Below are 17,350 nucleotides of genomic sequence, written 5' to 3' on the forward strand. Positions count from 1 at the left end.
GGAAAAACGATAGACGCGTCCTGGCCTTATTTGTAATTGTGTCATCAAGGTATAATTACAAAAGCTGACAATTCACTTGAATAAATAAATATACCAAGACTACTTCACGCACTTCCTTTAGGTTAAAATGTCCCTTCATGTTGTTCTGCGTACAGGTGATTGTTGATTGCATTTGTTCAAGATCCAAAGGTTTTATTGTCATATACAAAGCTACAGTGTAGAAATGGCAATGAAATGATTCTGACCTGAGCTCCTCCAACAATGCAACATATAAAATAAAATATGATGTGAAGTAGGACTCACCTGATCAGACTCCACCTGCAGGCTGGCAGAGGCTTTATTGAAGACATGATCCCACCAGTGGAAGGTGAACTCGTCCCCTTCCTTATGACCAACCTGGTAGAAAAGAGCACCGTGTGAGTCTACAACATGGAGCACACCGTTGAAAGTGATGAGAGAAAACCCTGCATAAAACTAAATGTCACTCACCCCTCCTTTGCCACATTTTATTTTGACCTTGATAGCTTCTGATATGCCGTCCTCAGCTCGCCCCAGTCCTTTGCCTGAGCGTGAGAGTGGACTGAATTAGAAATCTCCACCTGTCTGACATTTTTCAGAGGTTACACAAAAGAGATCAGAGTATCTTACCCTGTTCCCAGCCATGACGCAGGAGTTGCTTCTCTGCAAACTTCAAGGCACGACTTTTCTCTGGTACAACTCCTGCCATCTGTAGAAAGGAAGGTTTGTTTGAGGAGTTTTAGATATGTGTTCCTCACAGGACAGTGCTTTACATACTTAAATGAACTTAACAGAGTATAATACATTGCTGAAGATTAAACTACGAAACGGTATATAGATAGATAGGTACTTTATTGATTCCAATTTGGGAAATGTTTGCGTTGCAGCAGCATAAAAAACACAAGGCAATGTACATAAGAGAAATTAAGACACTTTAATAAACAGTCCAATATATTTCAGAAATACAAATAAAATAGCAATACAAAGTTAAAAAGTTAAAAAATACAAAAATTTAATTTGGTGCAACCTAAAGCATCTGCAGCAGTAAAATGCCATAAACACATTGAACCTTGATATTATTCCAACATCATACTGGATCATTTTATTACAGAATGACTTAAGTTACTTTTACTTATCATACTTTAAGTACCTTTTCCTGATAATAATAGCAACAACATACTTTTACTTTAGGTAGGTTTTAAATGCAGAACTTTTACGTGTCATGAGGTATTTTTCACTGTGGTTTAAGTATTTGAACTTGAATAGGTTTAGAACCTCATAATGTAATGTACTACAAGTGTTTGGGTAGTTAGTGGATTATGCCCACATCATTTACTGTAACTAACCATTCAAATAGAAACACTTCTCTGTATTAACACTTTAAGTAAACAGTCAAGTCAAAGGTTTATTCACAATCTTTACTGCCATGTGAACTGCACTCTCATTCAGTAAATATCCGTTAGTTTGGGATAGACTGCATTTAAACATTAGGTCTGTTTTCTTTGACTTGAGGATAGCATCTAACACAAGCCAACATACATGTTGCTGGTACTAACAGCCTTTCGTCATCTTGCGTTTCACACACAACGCTAATATGTTAGAAATAAAAACACAACAAACCTCTCTTAGTGTTGTCTCATTAAAACGATATCATTAAAACTGTAACGAGAACAAACATAGATTTAAATGCGGCAGCTTTAGCCATGAGGTTTCAGCAGAAGGCTGACATGTTACCGGAAATACGTCACTATGGCTCCCGCCCTCTTTTCTTCTTCTCGGTGTTAATATGCAGCAGAGAGAGGCCGTTTCTCAATCTCGAGGATACTGGCTTGGTAGTCGCGTACTTCCAAGTCACTTCCTTCAGAAACGAAGCAAGTATACTTCCAAGCCACGGCTTCGGAAAACGAAGAAGAATGGAACAGGCTAACAAGTGTGCCACTTTCTCTAACGGTTTCAACATAAACTGTACCGAAAATAAATACCTCACGATGTCTATCTAATTATGAACTTGCTTTACTTTCACGGAACACATTCTTGGTGATGACAAACAAATGTAACAAAGTAACATATTTACCAACACATGTTCTACGCTACGAATTGGAGGACAATTTAGACACTACCATTTTTGAAAAATTAACCTTTTATTTTATAATGTTTTTTTATGTATTTTGGAAAAACAGATAATAAACCATAAAAAAAAGTGATTTGCCCAGCTTGGCATCAAATGTATATTTTCCAATGAAGAATTACCCCTGTTACTCTAATTATAGTAACAGGGTTGAAAGTAACAGGGTTGAAAATCAATGCTAATTTGAGCCTTTAACCTCAGGAATTATTGCTAGATGTAGCATGTAATGCTACTTTCCAAGGCAATGACAAACTTGGATATCTAATGCAAGAAAGATAACTTTGAAATTAATATGCTTTATTCTGGTAATATCAGTAACAGGGTTGAGTGGGTCAGAGTGCCACACTCTTTTACGACTGAAAAGATTGTAAAAATATGAAAAATAAAAGAGAGGACTTAGTTTTGGTCTACCCATGGCACTAGCACATGGCTTGCTGATGTCACTTCCACTGTGTCATCTGATTTACAGTTTTTTCACTTCCTGTGCCAATCTAAAAAGGTTTGGGTAACAGGGTTGAACGCATGTTGAGCATGGGCGAAGTTTGAACTTTAAGGTTGGGGGTGCCAAAAAATAACTACAAATGTAATGTATAGCTATAGGCTGCAACACAAGGATTCATACATGAAAATTGATCAGGATAGCCTACAGGCTACTGCAGGTGTGTTTTCATAACTAATATGCCCAATAGATGAAATTACTATGGCAGCGGAACTCGCCGCAAAATAAAACGGCTGCTGCGGCACATACTGCTGCTATAATTAGGCTATAACACAGAGGTCTGTAGGATCAATGTTCCCCAATGCTCACACACTTTTTAATGAACTGTATAGGCATACTAACTAATAACTGTAGGATATAAGCACAGCAGTTTTATCACATTTTGACCTAATTTCAGCGATGAAAACAAAGCAAACCAACAAAGTAATGACTTTTGTTCACCGTCATCTAGTGATTATGATCTCCATGCATTCAGCGTCTCTGCCCCACAACTGTCAGCAGCGGCCGCTAGCAGGACCGAAGCATGTGAGCACAACGCAAACGGGAGGATTTGGAGGATTTTGGTTTGAGCGTGGAGCGGTGTCTGCTGCTTACTACAGCTGGCTATCCCCGGATGCAGATGCTGCGCAATTACGCATTTAAGCTCAACAAAACGAAATAATTTGAATGAATGGCTTACCTAGTGCAGCATCAGGCGCCTCTTTTTCCGGCTGGCATAGATGTCCACTATCTTCTCAACTGACAGTTTTGCAGTCAAATCTCCCTCAATGTGCAGCAGGGCCAGATCAGAAAATCTCTCCTGGATCATTGTAGTTCTCAGCCAGTTTCTGATCCTCCTCATTGCTGAGAAACTTCTCTCTGATGTCGCTGATCCAATGGGCAGTGTCAGTGCAAGCTGGAGTAATGGGAAGAAGTTTGGGATAGCTCTCCCTTGCTCACTTCGTTTTGCAGGTCCTTCAGGTTAATGGGAGATTGGACAGCACATTTATCAGGTCCATTTCTGCTGTCACCAGCTGTGGATGGACGATCTTGAGGCTTGCATATTTTTCTCCAGAAATGGTTCAATGCCTTTCTTCTCACATTTATCACAGCATCACATGCCGCTGCAAGCTCCATGGCTTCACCTGAAAACCGTCTGTCCAACTCGGCCATCATATTGTTCCAGCACAGGGAGATATAATGACAGTAGATGGCGTGAGCCTCAAATTGTCCGTCTATTTCCTCCATTCCTTTCATCTCGTTGGCGGCTGCCCAAGTGTGGCCCCCACTACATACTTGGTAAAGCGAACAAAGGGTCTTGAACTCTTTTCGCTTGCCATGGAGGGGGGGTCACTTTCTGCAGTGGCAACTGGGCATGCGACGTCCCTCGCCAAACTGCTTGGATCTGGCTCCATATGGTCCCTTGCCAACCTCTTCCTCCTCTCCTCTGCGTTCCCTCAAGTGTGCTCTCAGACTGTTGATCGTGGAGGCAGCATCTGCAAGTGTTTGTGGATTGGACTGAAGTTTCTTGTGAACAACACGTGGCACAACCCGCAGTAGGTCCTCAAAGGATAATGGGCAGGCGATGAGCCAGGGGTGTCGCATCATGTGATTATACAAACCCACTTGCTTCCACTGACCATTTCTCTCCTTCATCCCACCATCTCCTTAACAGACAGCGTGTGATAGGCACATAATGTGATTTAAACCGCAAAGACGCATCGCCATTTGCTCGCACACAACGCGTGTCAGACTGGGTTGCCCAATTTCCTTTGCCTTCATCCTCGAGTGTTGTTTCTGCATCGCCAGAAACCCTGTGGGTTGGTGCTTGGTTGTCATGAAAACACGAGTACAGGCTATCAATAACATTTAACGTCATTTTGATGTCTCTGTTGACTGTGCATGATTCCACCAGCGACCAGATTTAACAGTTTATTGGCGCCATGCAGTGTACGTAGATGGCAAAAGGGTAATTCTCCTGATGATACGCTGCTGCACTCCAGTTAAATGCGCAGACATAACTGAGGCCCCATCATACGACTGTGCGACTATTGGAGAACGTCCTGCAGTTCCACATGACTCCAACCCCTTCTTGATAACTCAATCTCAATTCGGAGCATAGCACGAAGCAGCAATCTTCGGGGGAGGCAGAGCAGTTAATGAAGCAGATTTAATCGCTCCCTTAACCTGTAGCTTTTCTGCATAATCTGATACACACAGACAGTTGTTCAGACTTTGAATGATTTGGCCTCATCACCGCGATAACCGTGAAAAAACCAGTCTCACGCGCCGCATTGCTATTTCCTCTCTGACTAGCTCTGGCCACACAAAGAGATGACCCTCGTCGTTTTGAAAATCTGGACTTGTACAATTAAAGTACTTCTCATCCCTGCATTTGCGCGAAACTTGGGTCATACTTGCAGAGGAAGTCGCACAGACTCAAAAGTTTCCTTTGTTCATTCATCATCATCATTCCGCGGCTTGCTTTTTATCTGTTTTCCTGTATCGACTGTAGCTAGGCACTATTGTTGTGTGCTTTTTTTTATTCATTTATTTTCTTGTAAGTTCCTTTTATCTCCATGTAATTTCCCGATGTCCACGGAAAGGGAGGCCAGTTGAGGACAGCAGCTAACCGACAATCATCCACCGACCTTTGTCACATACTCCCCTGTTTTTATCGCACTGTGTTCTGGTGACTCGGTGACAATGGACCTCTGACAGATCCATGCTTTTCAGTTTCCTGTATGTGTAGCCCTCCCACAGTTCCTCATGCAGGCCATTGTGTTTTTCCCAAAGGAGCTATGGCTTTTAATACAGCCCTCAGTAGTAAGCTACTCCAATATCCGACGCCGCCTTGTTTTAGCTAAGTGTGTCTTCTTTCTCCTCTTCCAATCTCCTTTGGAAAAGTGGCGCCAACCAAAGAACAAAAACACTGCGTCCCTGAAACAGAGTAGCTCCAGCCCACGGATCGCTTGTTAATAAAAGAAAATGCAGCAAAAGAAGATTTCTATCTCCAATTTGTGTCTTGGGAAAACGGGAAGCACTGGCCCGGTTTGGGGCCCCCACACTTTTTATCTCTAAGGTCACATGGAAAATTGACCGCCATCAAGAGGCTGTACTCAGCAGGGATTGGCAACGTCGGGCGGGGATGCTTGCCGGTGTCTCGGACGGTGGTGATTTTCCCCCGGCCATACGATGTTGTGATAGGTCTGAGTCGATCAGACGTGGTCGAGCGGGAACTCATTGTGGGCAGGTAGTCGCGGAGCAGAGGTTGCAAGTGCCTGGGTGGCCAGCAACCGTGGCGCATGAACTTCTGAATCAGCGAAACTGATCTGGAAGTTGTTTTGGTTGGCGAAAGAACTGCGTATATCCATTTTTTTAGTCTTCTCGCTGTCAGTTCAGATTTTGGGCGGCTGGGCGGGTCCAGTACTGCGATCTTGGCTGAATTATGAGTGCATCAAAGTCGCGCTATTTAGGTGAGTAGCAGCGGATGTGAGAGGCGCAGGTTAGCAGCACTGGGCAGCAGATCGTCTGTTTAAGAACTACATATTTTGAGGTAATTGTATTCGTATTCTTCTAGAGCAGNCTGAAAAGATTGTAAAAATATGAAAAATAAAAGAGAGGACTTAGTTTTGGTCTACCCATGGCACTAGCACATGGCTTGCTGATGTCACTTCCACTGTGTCATCTGATTTACAGTTTTTTCACTTCCTGTGCCAATCTAAAAAGGTTTGGGTAACAGGGTTGAACGCATGTTGAGGGACACACCTTCTGTGCAAAATTACTGTTATTTAAAATATGTTTATGATTTAACAAATAGATTTTACCATTACAAGAGACATATATCAATAGAATAATACCAAAAAAAGTAAATAAAATCCCTATTTTAAATGTTATATTTGACATGCAAGTTGGTCACCAAGAAGCGGGGACAAGAGAAAAATGCCATTTTAGGGGATGTTCGAGAGCTATTTGATAATTTAAATAATATTTTGAAACCACTTTTTCTACAATTTTATACACATTTTGTCTCAAGACAAGTATGTTTAACACAACAAGTGCATGTTTTAGCATTTTGGGCATGGATTATTAGATTTTTTATATGGGGGACATGAAATGTCCTCCAATTCTGGAATGACATTCAATGTGTGCTGCGTCGGTTCAGCCATTCTTCTTCCCCCAAACCAAGGGCGTGGACTCGGTGGAATTCCAAGTATGCTGGAGATTGGAACAGTCCTTCGGCGGCACTCGACGAAGCATCCTTGAAATATTGGCTTGGAAGCCAGTATCCTCGAGATTGAGAAACGGCCACTCATCGAGTGGGAGTTCTGGTACACCACGTTTTTCACAAACATTAAATCCAGAAACAAAGAAAAATGTAAAGCCTTTATATGCTTATGTAAGATACATTATATCGCCACCTTACACTATAGTTAAACAAGTGCTTGAAGAATTAGTGTTTACATTCTCAGATCTTCATACTCTGATAAGTAGCCTACTGCAAGTCCTGCCTAAATACAAAGAGTCTGCAAAATAATTAGAATCAAAATATACTAAGTGTCAAAGGTAAAAGTACAAATTAGGCAGAGTGTCCATGTAAAATACATCAGTAGATGGCAGTGTTTCACACCAGAGTAGTGGTCTGAAAAGCATCCCAGGTGTATGTTACGCTGTACACATCAACAGCATTAGTTTTTAAGAAAGACTTGTGCAACAAAAAGGTGTACTAACTAAAGGAAGTTTTACTGGTTTATATCTTCATGCAGAAGAACAACTGAGTGTAAGTGGCTGCACTCCTCTCTGATCACAACATATCTGATGGATACTACATTATTTAAGAAAGGGCTTGCAGGATTCAGGATCTCCCTTTATGAGAGTCCTGAGTAAAGGCTTTTACTTCTACAGATATCATATCCAACTGAAAACAGGTTCAGGCTCTCTGCTTTACAAACAATGAGAGAACAAAAGCCAAATCATTACTTACACTTGTATTATCAATCAATCTCAATCCCTTTTTCAAATGAAATGTCACATGTATCTAAAAATCTTGTTTCTGATGGTCCTTGTTTGAGTGTAATAGAAAGTCTGATTCAAGGTTGTTCACAGAACCTTTAAAAAACATTTTGTGATGAAACCTCCTCTCTGTGCTCAGTATGGGACTGCTGCAGAGCCCCAATGTGGCCTGCAGGAAACATTACATTTCCCCCTGTTCTTGGTTTCCGTGCAGTGAGGATGTTTGCTCCACCAGGCCTCCATCCATGAGTTGTGTATCTGTGTCACCACTCAGCAGGGGATAACCCGTCCGTTATCATGGCTGGCCTACTGTTCAAGAGGAAGCCCTCCAACTGCTGAGAAGGCTGACAGACAGTTATCAAGAGGAGGTTTTTACACAGCTGTCAATACAAAAATTATAGTGAGACAGAAAGAGAACTCGGAACAAACATAAAGAAAGACTCATTCCAATTAAGGTAAATCCTTATGCTTCAGAGAGGCAACATCGTACACCCACATTTTAGCAATGCAGCTTGGAAAGAAACTCTTTACTTTTCTTGCATGACACTAACCCCATACATAAATCGAAGTTCATACAGAAATGTAAAAATGAGTCGTCAAAATATTAGACTGACTTGCATAAATCCCTTCCAACACTTTTAGGATGGGCCCTCACAAATGCTCTTGTGTCTGAACTGAAGCAAATCTCTGCATCCAAAATTGTGTGGAAAATATTCTCAGAAGAAATGGAGGCTGGTTTAGCAGCCGACAGTTTAGGGCTCCACATGCTTTTAATCAAATAAGTGTATATATACACATTATTGTATTTGATCATTAGTTTCCTTATTATCAGTCAAAGTCACTAACGAAAGCAAAGGACTAACAATATGTGATTGCAGATGTTTTCCACTGGCTTGCATTCAATGACAATATACATGATCTAGTAAAGAAGACCAATTCCACATGTATATCTATCTATAATCAAACATCAAGGTCTGCAGGCCTGCACAGGACAAAAACAAAGGATGAATCTCCTCATTGAACTCCCTAAATCTGAAAAACCATCCCTCCTCTTTTCTCTCCTCCCCTCCTCCCTCAGTCCCCTCGCTGTCACAGTTTTTCCAGCTTCTTTGGCTCCACTTCAGGACCCTCCCCCATTGGATGCAACTGGTCTCCTTCTCTCTCTTTACACTTTTCCAAATGTTTACACCGCTTGAAGATTTTTCTAAGAATTTGAGCCCTTAAAAACAAACGCCTTTTTTCATCTCTATTTCGTGTTTGGAAGTTGTTTTTTAACTGCGATATAAGAGAAGCATATCATCCGGGAGTCCTTGGCCGTAAAGGTGAGTACATTTGCTGTCAATTATTCAAAACAAAACGAAACTTACCGGGATGATTTACACGGAGGCTTCGGCGATCTATTTGTTAGCCATATACTTTTTTAAAGACAGTTATAACGATACGTTCATGGAGACGCATTTTAAACTCGGTATACTTTCGCCTACTGTGTGGGTGCTGTTATTGGAAATTAGAGGCAAGTCTGTAGCAAAGTCCCCCGAAATTCTAAAATGTACCACCATATCAACTTTAAGAGCAACTCTAGAGTAGTTTATTTTAACCTTTTTAAATTATGTTTTAAATTACTTTGGGCTTTATTTGCTACAATGCGTAAACTTGGCACATGTTGAGCAATCTGGCATTAATATCCTCCTAAATGGTTCAGGCTCTACAATAGGAAGATACGTCATTTAAAAAAAGATGGTAGGCCTACCTCGTATATTTGGATATTTGATCCGCAGCCTACTGGCAGAATTTGTTGTATAACACAGCATTATGTATATAATAATTATAATACTGTTTTATCAATACTGATCACTTAGACAGCCATGTTGCAGATGCCTGAGATGTAAAAGTGAAGTAGCCTACTTAATACAATAGGTAATACTTTGATATATTAAAGAAACGCTTTTTTTTGCATTTTAAATCATATTTTGCAAAGCTTAACATTAGATATATCTGAATTTCTTTTGAAGAGTAGAAGTATTTGTAGCATAAAATGCATAGCCTACCTACTGTATAGTCAAGTACAACTACCTCAAGATTACAAAAACATACTTTTTCATTCCAACACTGTTGTGAAAGTGTGTAGATCCCACTTAAATGACTCATTTGATTTAAAGATTGCTCAACATGGTTTGGTGTTTTCTGTTGCTTTATTGACCATAAGGGACACACTATCAATAACACTGTCTGTTCAACATGTTTTATCATTAGTCACCTTTACAAATTGAATCAAACCACTTCCTCAACTGAACTTCTGGCATTGTGTCACGGCTTTATGCACTTGTCGTACTTTCTCTGGCTGACTGAGTTGTTTGGCATCTCTGACTCTGCTTTTAAAACTTCTCCAGCTACTATGATAGTGGCTGGAGAAGTATACTGATAGTAGTACTATCATACTACTTAGACAATCTGTGCTTCTCTGGCATGTCTCCTCTATCAGTTCCTCACAGAGGAAGTTGCTGGGAGTAGGTTTGCTGTTTCCTCATGACAATCTTCTACTTGTCTGTTGTGTTTTATTTTGATGTTCAGTCTCTGTACAATTGCTGGAATAATCTCCTGGTTTGGGCTCTGGTCACAGAGGAGCTATGACTTAAGCCAATGAAACGTGGCGACGAGATGGCTCCAACCCAAACAACTGCTTGACATCCTCTGTGTCATGGTCTGACTCAACTTTCATGTCCTGTCAGTGGAGTTAATCAGGTGAAGCAGATGGAGATAAAGTGTTTTTTCCCCCTACTCTCTGCAGAGTTGAAAGGCTCCAGTGGGTTGTTGTTGTTCTCATGCATGTGCCTGGTTGTGTACAAGACTGATATGTTAGGGTCCTGTTAGGGGTTATGATTCAATAAAGGTGCTTTCATTAACTGATGGCATCCTCATTTTGACTTAGATTTGTTCAAAAAGCTGTTTTTAGGAAGCAGTAGTGATACAGTAACAATGCATTTTCCGGGTTGTTCACTATCATGTGTTGATGTTTCGACTTAAACTTCTACAGACTTAAGCCTCTGTACATTTAGAGCTATAAAATGATAAACTGCTCAGCATCGAAGCGTACCGTTTTGGAAACAACCTCCTCACTTCTTTGCCTCAGTGGAGCTGTAAAATCAGCCTGTAAATTCAGCATTATTTTACTTTAACACTTATCGTATATGACTTATGAATGAAGGCTTTTTGATTAAAGAGACCCTGGCATAACAACTTCTTAAGGAAGGCCAGATATGATGAACTATCAGAGTAAATCACAGCCACCTGCTTTGGACTACTGAACTCACATCTGCTCTGGCAAACAAAAAAGGCCAGGAAGTCTCTCCGACTTCAGACTTTCCTTCGTCCTTCTTCAAGAACTCCTAAATGTACCATGGCATTTTTAAATGTGTGTTTACTCAGATATATTGGTTTCATTAGTTGATTTCAGCCTGTCACACGTAACACACAACTGTGCCTCCCTGAAACCATCTGTTTTCTTTAGTGTTTGAGATACTCAATAGACAGAAATATCATCTCCCTCTTAAAAAGTGTCTGTCCTCCTCCAGAGTGTTTCAGCTATCATTGGTAAAAGAGTGGTGACCCATTTTCTTTTGGTCTGTTTGAACCACTAACCCGTCTCCAGTCTGACAGCTGGAGATCTGGATCACTTACCTTCTGTTTGTCCAGGAGAGGACTCGAGCTATTGGATATGTTTTTGTTGGAGATGACACAGAACAGAGACACAAAGAGATGAGGTAGAAATCAAATGAAAGTAGAACTGATGTAGGAGGCATTAGTGTTAATTGGATGCCCCAGTGTGTGGACGTATTTCAAATGTATTGTGACACCACACAGGGCACACACACCGTCTCTGCATGTTGTCTTTTGAAGGCCACATTTTTTACTTGACAAGTTTATACACGATGGCCACACACCATTTGTGTGTTACTTAAGTGTGATAACAGTGTTGTGTTGTCCTTTGAAGCACAGACTCGTTGCTATAGAATTACCCGTGTACTTTAAACTGTTGCAGAGCTCTGCTTGAAAGAGAGGCTTGGTTGGTCCATCCCTTTGGTCCTCAGTGAAATATCTCAATATATATATTTAATGGACGGCCATGAGTCGTTGTAAAGACATTCATGGCTCCCAGAGGAGGAATCCTACAAGCTTTGGTGATCCTCTGACTTTTCCTGCAGAGCCACCGGCAAGTTTTTGCTAATACAACGTTAAATCTCAACTTTTACAATAGAGTTTGACATTCATGGTTCCCAAAAGATAAAACTTAATGACATTCATGAATAATGTGAATTTTTCTCTACACCGCTTTGAGGTTGACATCTTTAGGTTTTGAAGTGAAATGATGGACAACAGCTTGCCATTGAAATTGCAACACACAATCATATAACCCCAAGGACGAATTGTAAACCTCTCAACAACTGCCATCATCAAGAAAAAGATCAGAATATATCCAATTTGAAACATTGGTATCAACCACAGCTGTTTTTAACACATCACAACTTATTCTAAATTGCCCCCTTGGCTCGCTGATGAACTTGGAAACCACTGACACTCTGGCTGTATTTAGCTGCATGATGAGATTAAAGCAGGTGGATAGCAGCAGCCTGTAGCGTTTGATATGGATCTTTAGTAGGAATGGATGAAACTGTTAGATGCAGAGAATGCCATACAAGTCATTGTCTGAAGGCACCTGTAGTCTTGTTTGCTTCTTTTTAGTTTTGATGGCTATACTTTTGTAATTGTTGTCAGGTTTCTCTGTTACCATAAATCATGTCGGTGGAACTCGTTTTGCTTATGTTGTGGGTTACTTTTTTACACTGCTACACTGACTTTATTTACGTGCAGCATGTTGCATGTCACTGGAAATTCTGTTAAAACACCAGCCACATTTTTATACATCAGTAACCAAGCTTTCCTTATGAAAGTTAATGAGATGTAAAAAATGACCTTTTTCTACACGGCAAGTTTCTATTTTTGATGCTTAAAGTCGTGATGAAAAGGACAAAGAGCACAGGGAATTCAAAAGAAGGTGACATGGGTTGAATATTCCTACCACGGGCTTATATAAGTCTTTCAACCCCATGTGCTCTGCAGCCGTGCAAGTAATTTGGAGCACATTGGACTGCAGCCCTCCAGCTCGGGGGATTTGGGTCGCTCACTCTGCTCTGGCCGTGGAACATGTTCAGTTTCATTGGGCTCTGGCTCAAATAACGAACCATAAAAAACAGAGGTCGGGGGGTTTGGGGCTGGAACAGAAGGAGGAGCCTACAGCGGCTTGGTGAAGTGACCACAGACTACTTGTACTGTGGTGAGGGTCTTTCCTGAAGTTGCTTATTTTGGTGGTTGGTGGGTGGCGTTTGGGGATGGTGGGTGGAGCAGAAGTGGAGACATTGTTCATTAAGATTTCAGGGGCTTCGACTGGTGTCTATATCTCACTGCGGTGTCTATGCAGGATGACTGGAACCAAGTGAAACCTGAGACGTAGAATTAGAGGAAATAGAGATCCAGATGCAAGCTCCAAAGGGCTCCTTAGTTTTTGTTTTCATCTCTGTGATTAAAATGGTTTTAATTTGGTTTTAATATTTTCCCAAGCCAAATTGGTTGTGCAGAAGGAGCGCTGAATGTTTATTTAATCAGTTATGCAATGAAATATCATGAGTTTACCAGTCAAGATGTGAGCAGCATGTGAAGAACAAATGGCCTTTGTGTCATGCTTGGCAACAGGCACACATGGACTGCTAGAACTCTTGATGTTTTTCTTGAGCTCATACCCAGATCCACTCCACCAGCTGCATTAAGCTATGACTCCCGGAGTCGTCCATCTTGCATTTTATGAGAGGAGAGGACTATTTTCTTTTTTTATTTCTTTTTTCCAGGCACTTTTGAAAGACAAACCTAGGCTCAGGAAAGGCATGATGACAGATTTTGACAATTTGTCACATTACTCAAAACAACACAAGCTCTGTTTGGAAAAAAGGGATTGGGAAGCCAGAAAGCTTTTTGCTGTTGGAAAAAGTGTGAGCAGTAGAGCCGGTGTGGGGCATCGTTCAAGGACTTTTCCTCTTAGGCGCCGGATTTATCCTCTCTTCTGTTTACATGTCAGAGGAAGAAACTGTTGAAATGCAGACCTGGATGTACATGCAAGATGTTTCCTATCGGCTTCCTATTGTTTGTCTAGTTCTCATTCCCCTGGTGCCACGTGGTGTAAAGATGATTGAAGGCAGAGCATGGACCTGAGGGACTGTGGGGACAGCTGATTTTGTTAAAAACTGAAATAATCTACCCTGAAGAGATACAACTTTAGTTGCAAACAGATGTGAACCAGGGAGTTGTAGTCAATTAAACACTAATGAGAAAAGCATGCTGTCTTAAAATATATGAATAAAGTGGTCACAAGATAATCTGTGGTTACTTGCTCATGCAACGCGTAAATACAAAAAATGGCTTGCTTGCTAATTAACTGTCAGTTACTTTAAAATATTTTCTAGCCCTTTTTTAGAAGCTGGAAGAAGCCTCACTAAAACAATACATGTCCATGACTCACAGAAGACCTGCTGTGTTTCCCGCTCCTTTTGTTTACCTCCGGGAATCCAGAAAAAGAAAAGTGTTAACAGTTTCCCCTTCACTTGGTTTCCTTGAGTTGGAAATGTATTCCCAAACAAGATGACAGGCCTCTGGACGCTCTGCCTCCTACAGTGTGGCCCAGGATGTCCTGTGGTGGCTCCTTTCTGGCTCTTGTCTCCTCTATGCCCCCCGGCTTCCTGTTGTGTTGGCCAGACATGCAGGTGTCATACCAAAAAGCCCCCAGAGACTAATAAGTTGCACAATACAGATGACCATGCCAGTGCTTTCAATTAACTTGAGCACATTCTGCAGGGCCTACTTTCATCTTTGTTAGCCACGAGGCGCTCCAATGAAGAGAATTAATGGCCCCACCTGTGGGGTTTGAAACAGTCAAGTGTCACTGCTTGGAAAAGCATGGGGGATAAGACTAAGTACAGGAACATCTTGGTGGGGTTCACCTTCAGGGTAACACACGTGGCTGCAGCATTTGAGTGAATAAAATAAGGCTTTAACTTCCAGATGCTTTCAGGATGAGGCCCATCTGTAGAGAATGAGGGGGAAGGAGCTTTTTTTGGGCCAAAAAAAGAAAAGCAAAGGCTCTAAAATGATCGCTTTAATAAGCTGCAGGTTTCCACCGGAGGTGTCCTCCAGAAAGGCAGCACACCATATGCCTGAGGTAGGCCTGTAAATCAATGGGGTTTAACTTTTAGGAATTTACTGGCCCAGACTGGACTTCCTGGAAATAGAGATGGAGAAGGAAAGCCAATAGAGATAATAACTGATAACGTTAGCTGTTGAACTCTACCTGCTTCTTGTGTTCATGTTTTGCCAAGCCTTTCCTGGACATCTACCTCGGTTACAGATGTTTGACCACATGGCGTTAATTGTCAATGCACATCTGTCTCAGTGTGCAGCTCCTACTCTCCTTGCATGATGGTTGTAGCACCCTCAACACTTCTTCAGTCTTTGGTTAATCACAAAATATTTTACCTTGTAGAAGAAATGGACTATCCATTTATCCTGAAACAAGTGGCAGAAAAACATCATCAACAACAACAGATGAAATGGCCACACCAGCTCCAAATGGTTCCCAGCTCGCAGCTTGGAGCAGCTGCAAAGAGAGAGAGAAAAAGGCTGCCATCGAGTCACATTAGAAGTGTTGTCTTAATCGAAACCAGATGCGGCGTGGTTAAAGCCTTTTACTGTAAATTGCCCTTTCTTTCATTCAACCATGACTCAAAGACACACATTAAAGCTGTTGCATGGGAAAGATATCCGCAGTATGAAATATGTCGCTCGAAGACATTGTGTCTCAGTAGAGGATAATGCTTCCCGTGATATTATTCAGACGCCGCAGACATTAAGAGGGATCAACATAATCTTCTCAGTCGCCATAGACCCCCCACTTAGCCCATATTTTACAAAACATTTACCAACACCACTGTTTTAGGCCACAATTCAGAATGTTTATAATTGGGTTTTGTAGACAAATTCAGCTTCTGTGCTCTTGGTGGGTTTTCCCTCAAAGCAGATGGGCTTTGATTTCACACCTCTCCAACTGAGTTTGGATAGCAGCCCCCCCACCACCAAGGTCAAAACCGCAAGAGTAAGCAATCTGCACGGTCTTCATCCAAAAAACAAAGGTCATAATGGAAAGAAAAAGCAGTGTGCCTGCGTGTGTGTTGAGGTACAGGGAACAGGCAAGGTCTCTGTGTGCACATCTGTGTTTATGTTGATGTGCGATACAGAGTTTTGTGATTACTTGGCAGTTTTGGCTGCATGCGGTGGTTCAGTGTTTCTCTTTGGTGACTGCTGTCTGATCGTCTGTTTCCCCTCAGAACTACAAGTCAAACAAGAGATTGGAGAAGTGCACGCCGGTGACCGACCTGTGTGTGAAGGACAGGCTGTAAAGTTCAGCAAAGCTGTGAAAGAGATTCAGATTGTTTTTGAATTCGTCACCAGACTTTAAGTACATCCAGATGTGCACAATGCATATGACACCCTGGAGCCGTTAATGTATACGAGTCCTTGCACCAGGCAGTCAATTTATAATCATAGTGTGACTAAACGATTCTTCGCTTTTCGGTGATGGATTTGAAGGATGGGTCTGGTGTTTTTGTTTATCTTTTCTTGTTGTCAACAAATATGAAAACCACAAAACCAACAATGTGTATCTAAATACTGTCTGAGATTCCCTGCTCTGTCTGCTCCCTCAGTTTGAAAGCATATATCTTTAAAAAAAAAAAATTATTTTGCTGAGCAGATGGACATTTCAGTTTCTAACACATGTAACTGAAATGGAGGTCAATTCACATTTCAGTGGGACAGTTTTATCTGCTGATAATTTGTTATGCTAAAATGTTAACAGCTGTTAGCAGAGTATGTGGGATTAACTCTAAAACTGTTCCCCCTACTACGTTTATACATTTAAAACCAGGTCAATTTAATACTTCAATAATAATACCAACTGTAATTGTATAGAACCTTTGATGAAAGGATGCAGCCCAAAGTGTTTAACAAAACAAGATGAGACGCAGAAAAAACAACAATGAAATTTAAATAAGTTAAAACAAGTTATAAAAACAAAGCAGAAAGAGTTTGATCACAATACAATAAAACATGAACAATAATATCAATAATAACCCTTAAAAGCCAAATTAAAAAGGTAGGTCTTTAATGTATTTCTGAAATGTACAGAAAGTTATAGCTACTAATCAGTTTAGCTAAACTATAAAGCACGGAGGTTTCTACAGGTTGGGGTACATGGAGAGAAAATAAACTGCCAATCCAGTGTCAACATATGCTATATGTATTTGGAATCAAACAGTCTATGTGACCAAGATCAATGCATGTCCAAGAGAAAGGACTGCAAATAAAGTGGTATTGCACCCAAATCAATAGTCAGTTGGTAGCTTAAAATAATTAACAACTTGTTTGCCTGGTAACATCCGAGGCCAGAGGCATTATGTTTTTTTGTTGCCCGTCCGTACGTGTATCAGTACGCCCGGTAATGTTCAAAGTTCAAAAGGTCCCTGTGACCATGACTCAAGGATTCACTCTCCAAATATGACAATTTCACACGAATGAAAATGATCTTTGGGCGGCAATTTAACTTTTTTTGCCAA

The 17,350-nt window shown here is 41.1% G+C and overlaps 1 protein-coding gene across 1 annotated transcript; it reads right to left on the reverse strand.

The window, feature by feature from the left end:
- Nucleotides 1–303: 303 nt before the first annotated feature.
- gpatch4 (G patch domain containing 4) lies at nucleotides 304–1,747 on the reverse strand (the record flags this gene model as incomplete). Its single annotated transcript, XM_010766952.1, has 4 exons — nucleotides 1,639–1,747; nucleotides 649–727; nucleotides 490–563; nucleotides 304–396 (listed from the first exon to the last, which is right to left on the reverse strand). Coding segments are annotated over exons 2-4 (246 nt in total), but the record flags the coding sequence as incomplete, so codon positions are not given.
- Between the last annotated feature and the right edge of the window lie 15,603 nt (nucleotides 1,748–17,350).

Source organism: Notothenia coriiceps, unplaced genomic scaffold (genome assembly GCF_000735185.1).
Source record: "Notothenia coriiceps isolate Sejong01 unplaced genomic scaffold, NC01 NC01_scaffold00003960, whole genome shotgun sequence".
NCBI classification, from domain to species: Eukaryota; Metazoa; Chordata; class Actinopteri; order Perciformes; family Nototheniidae; genus Notothenia; species Notothenia coriiceps.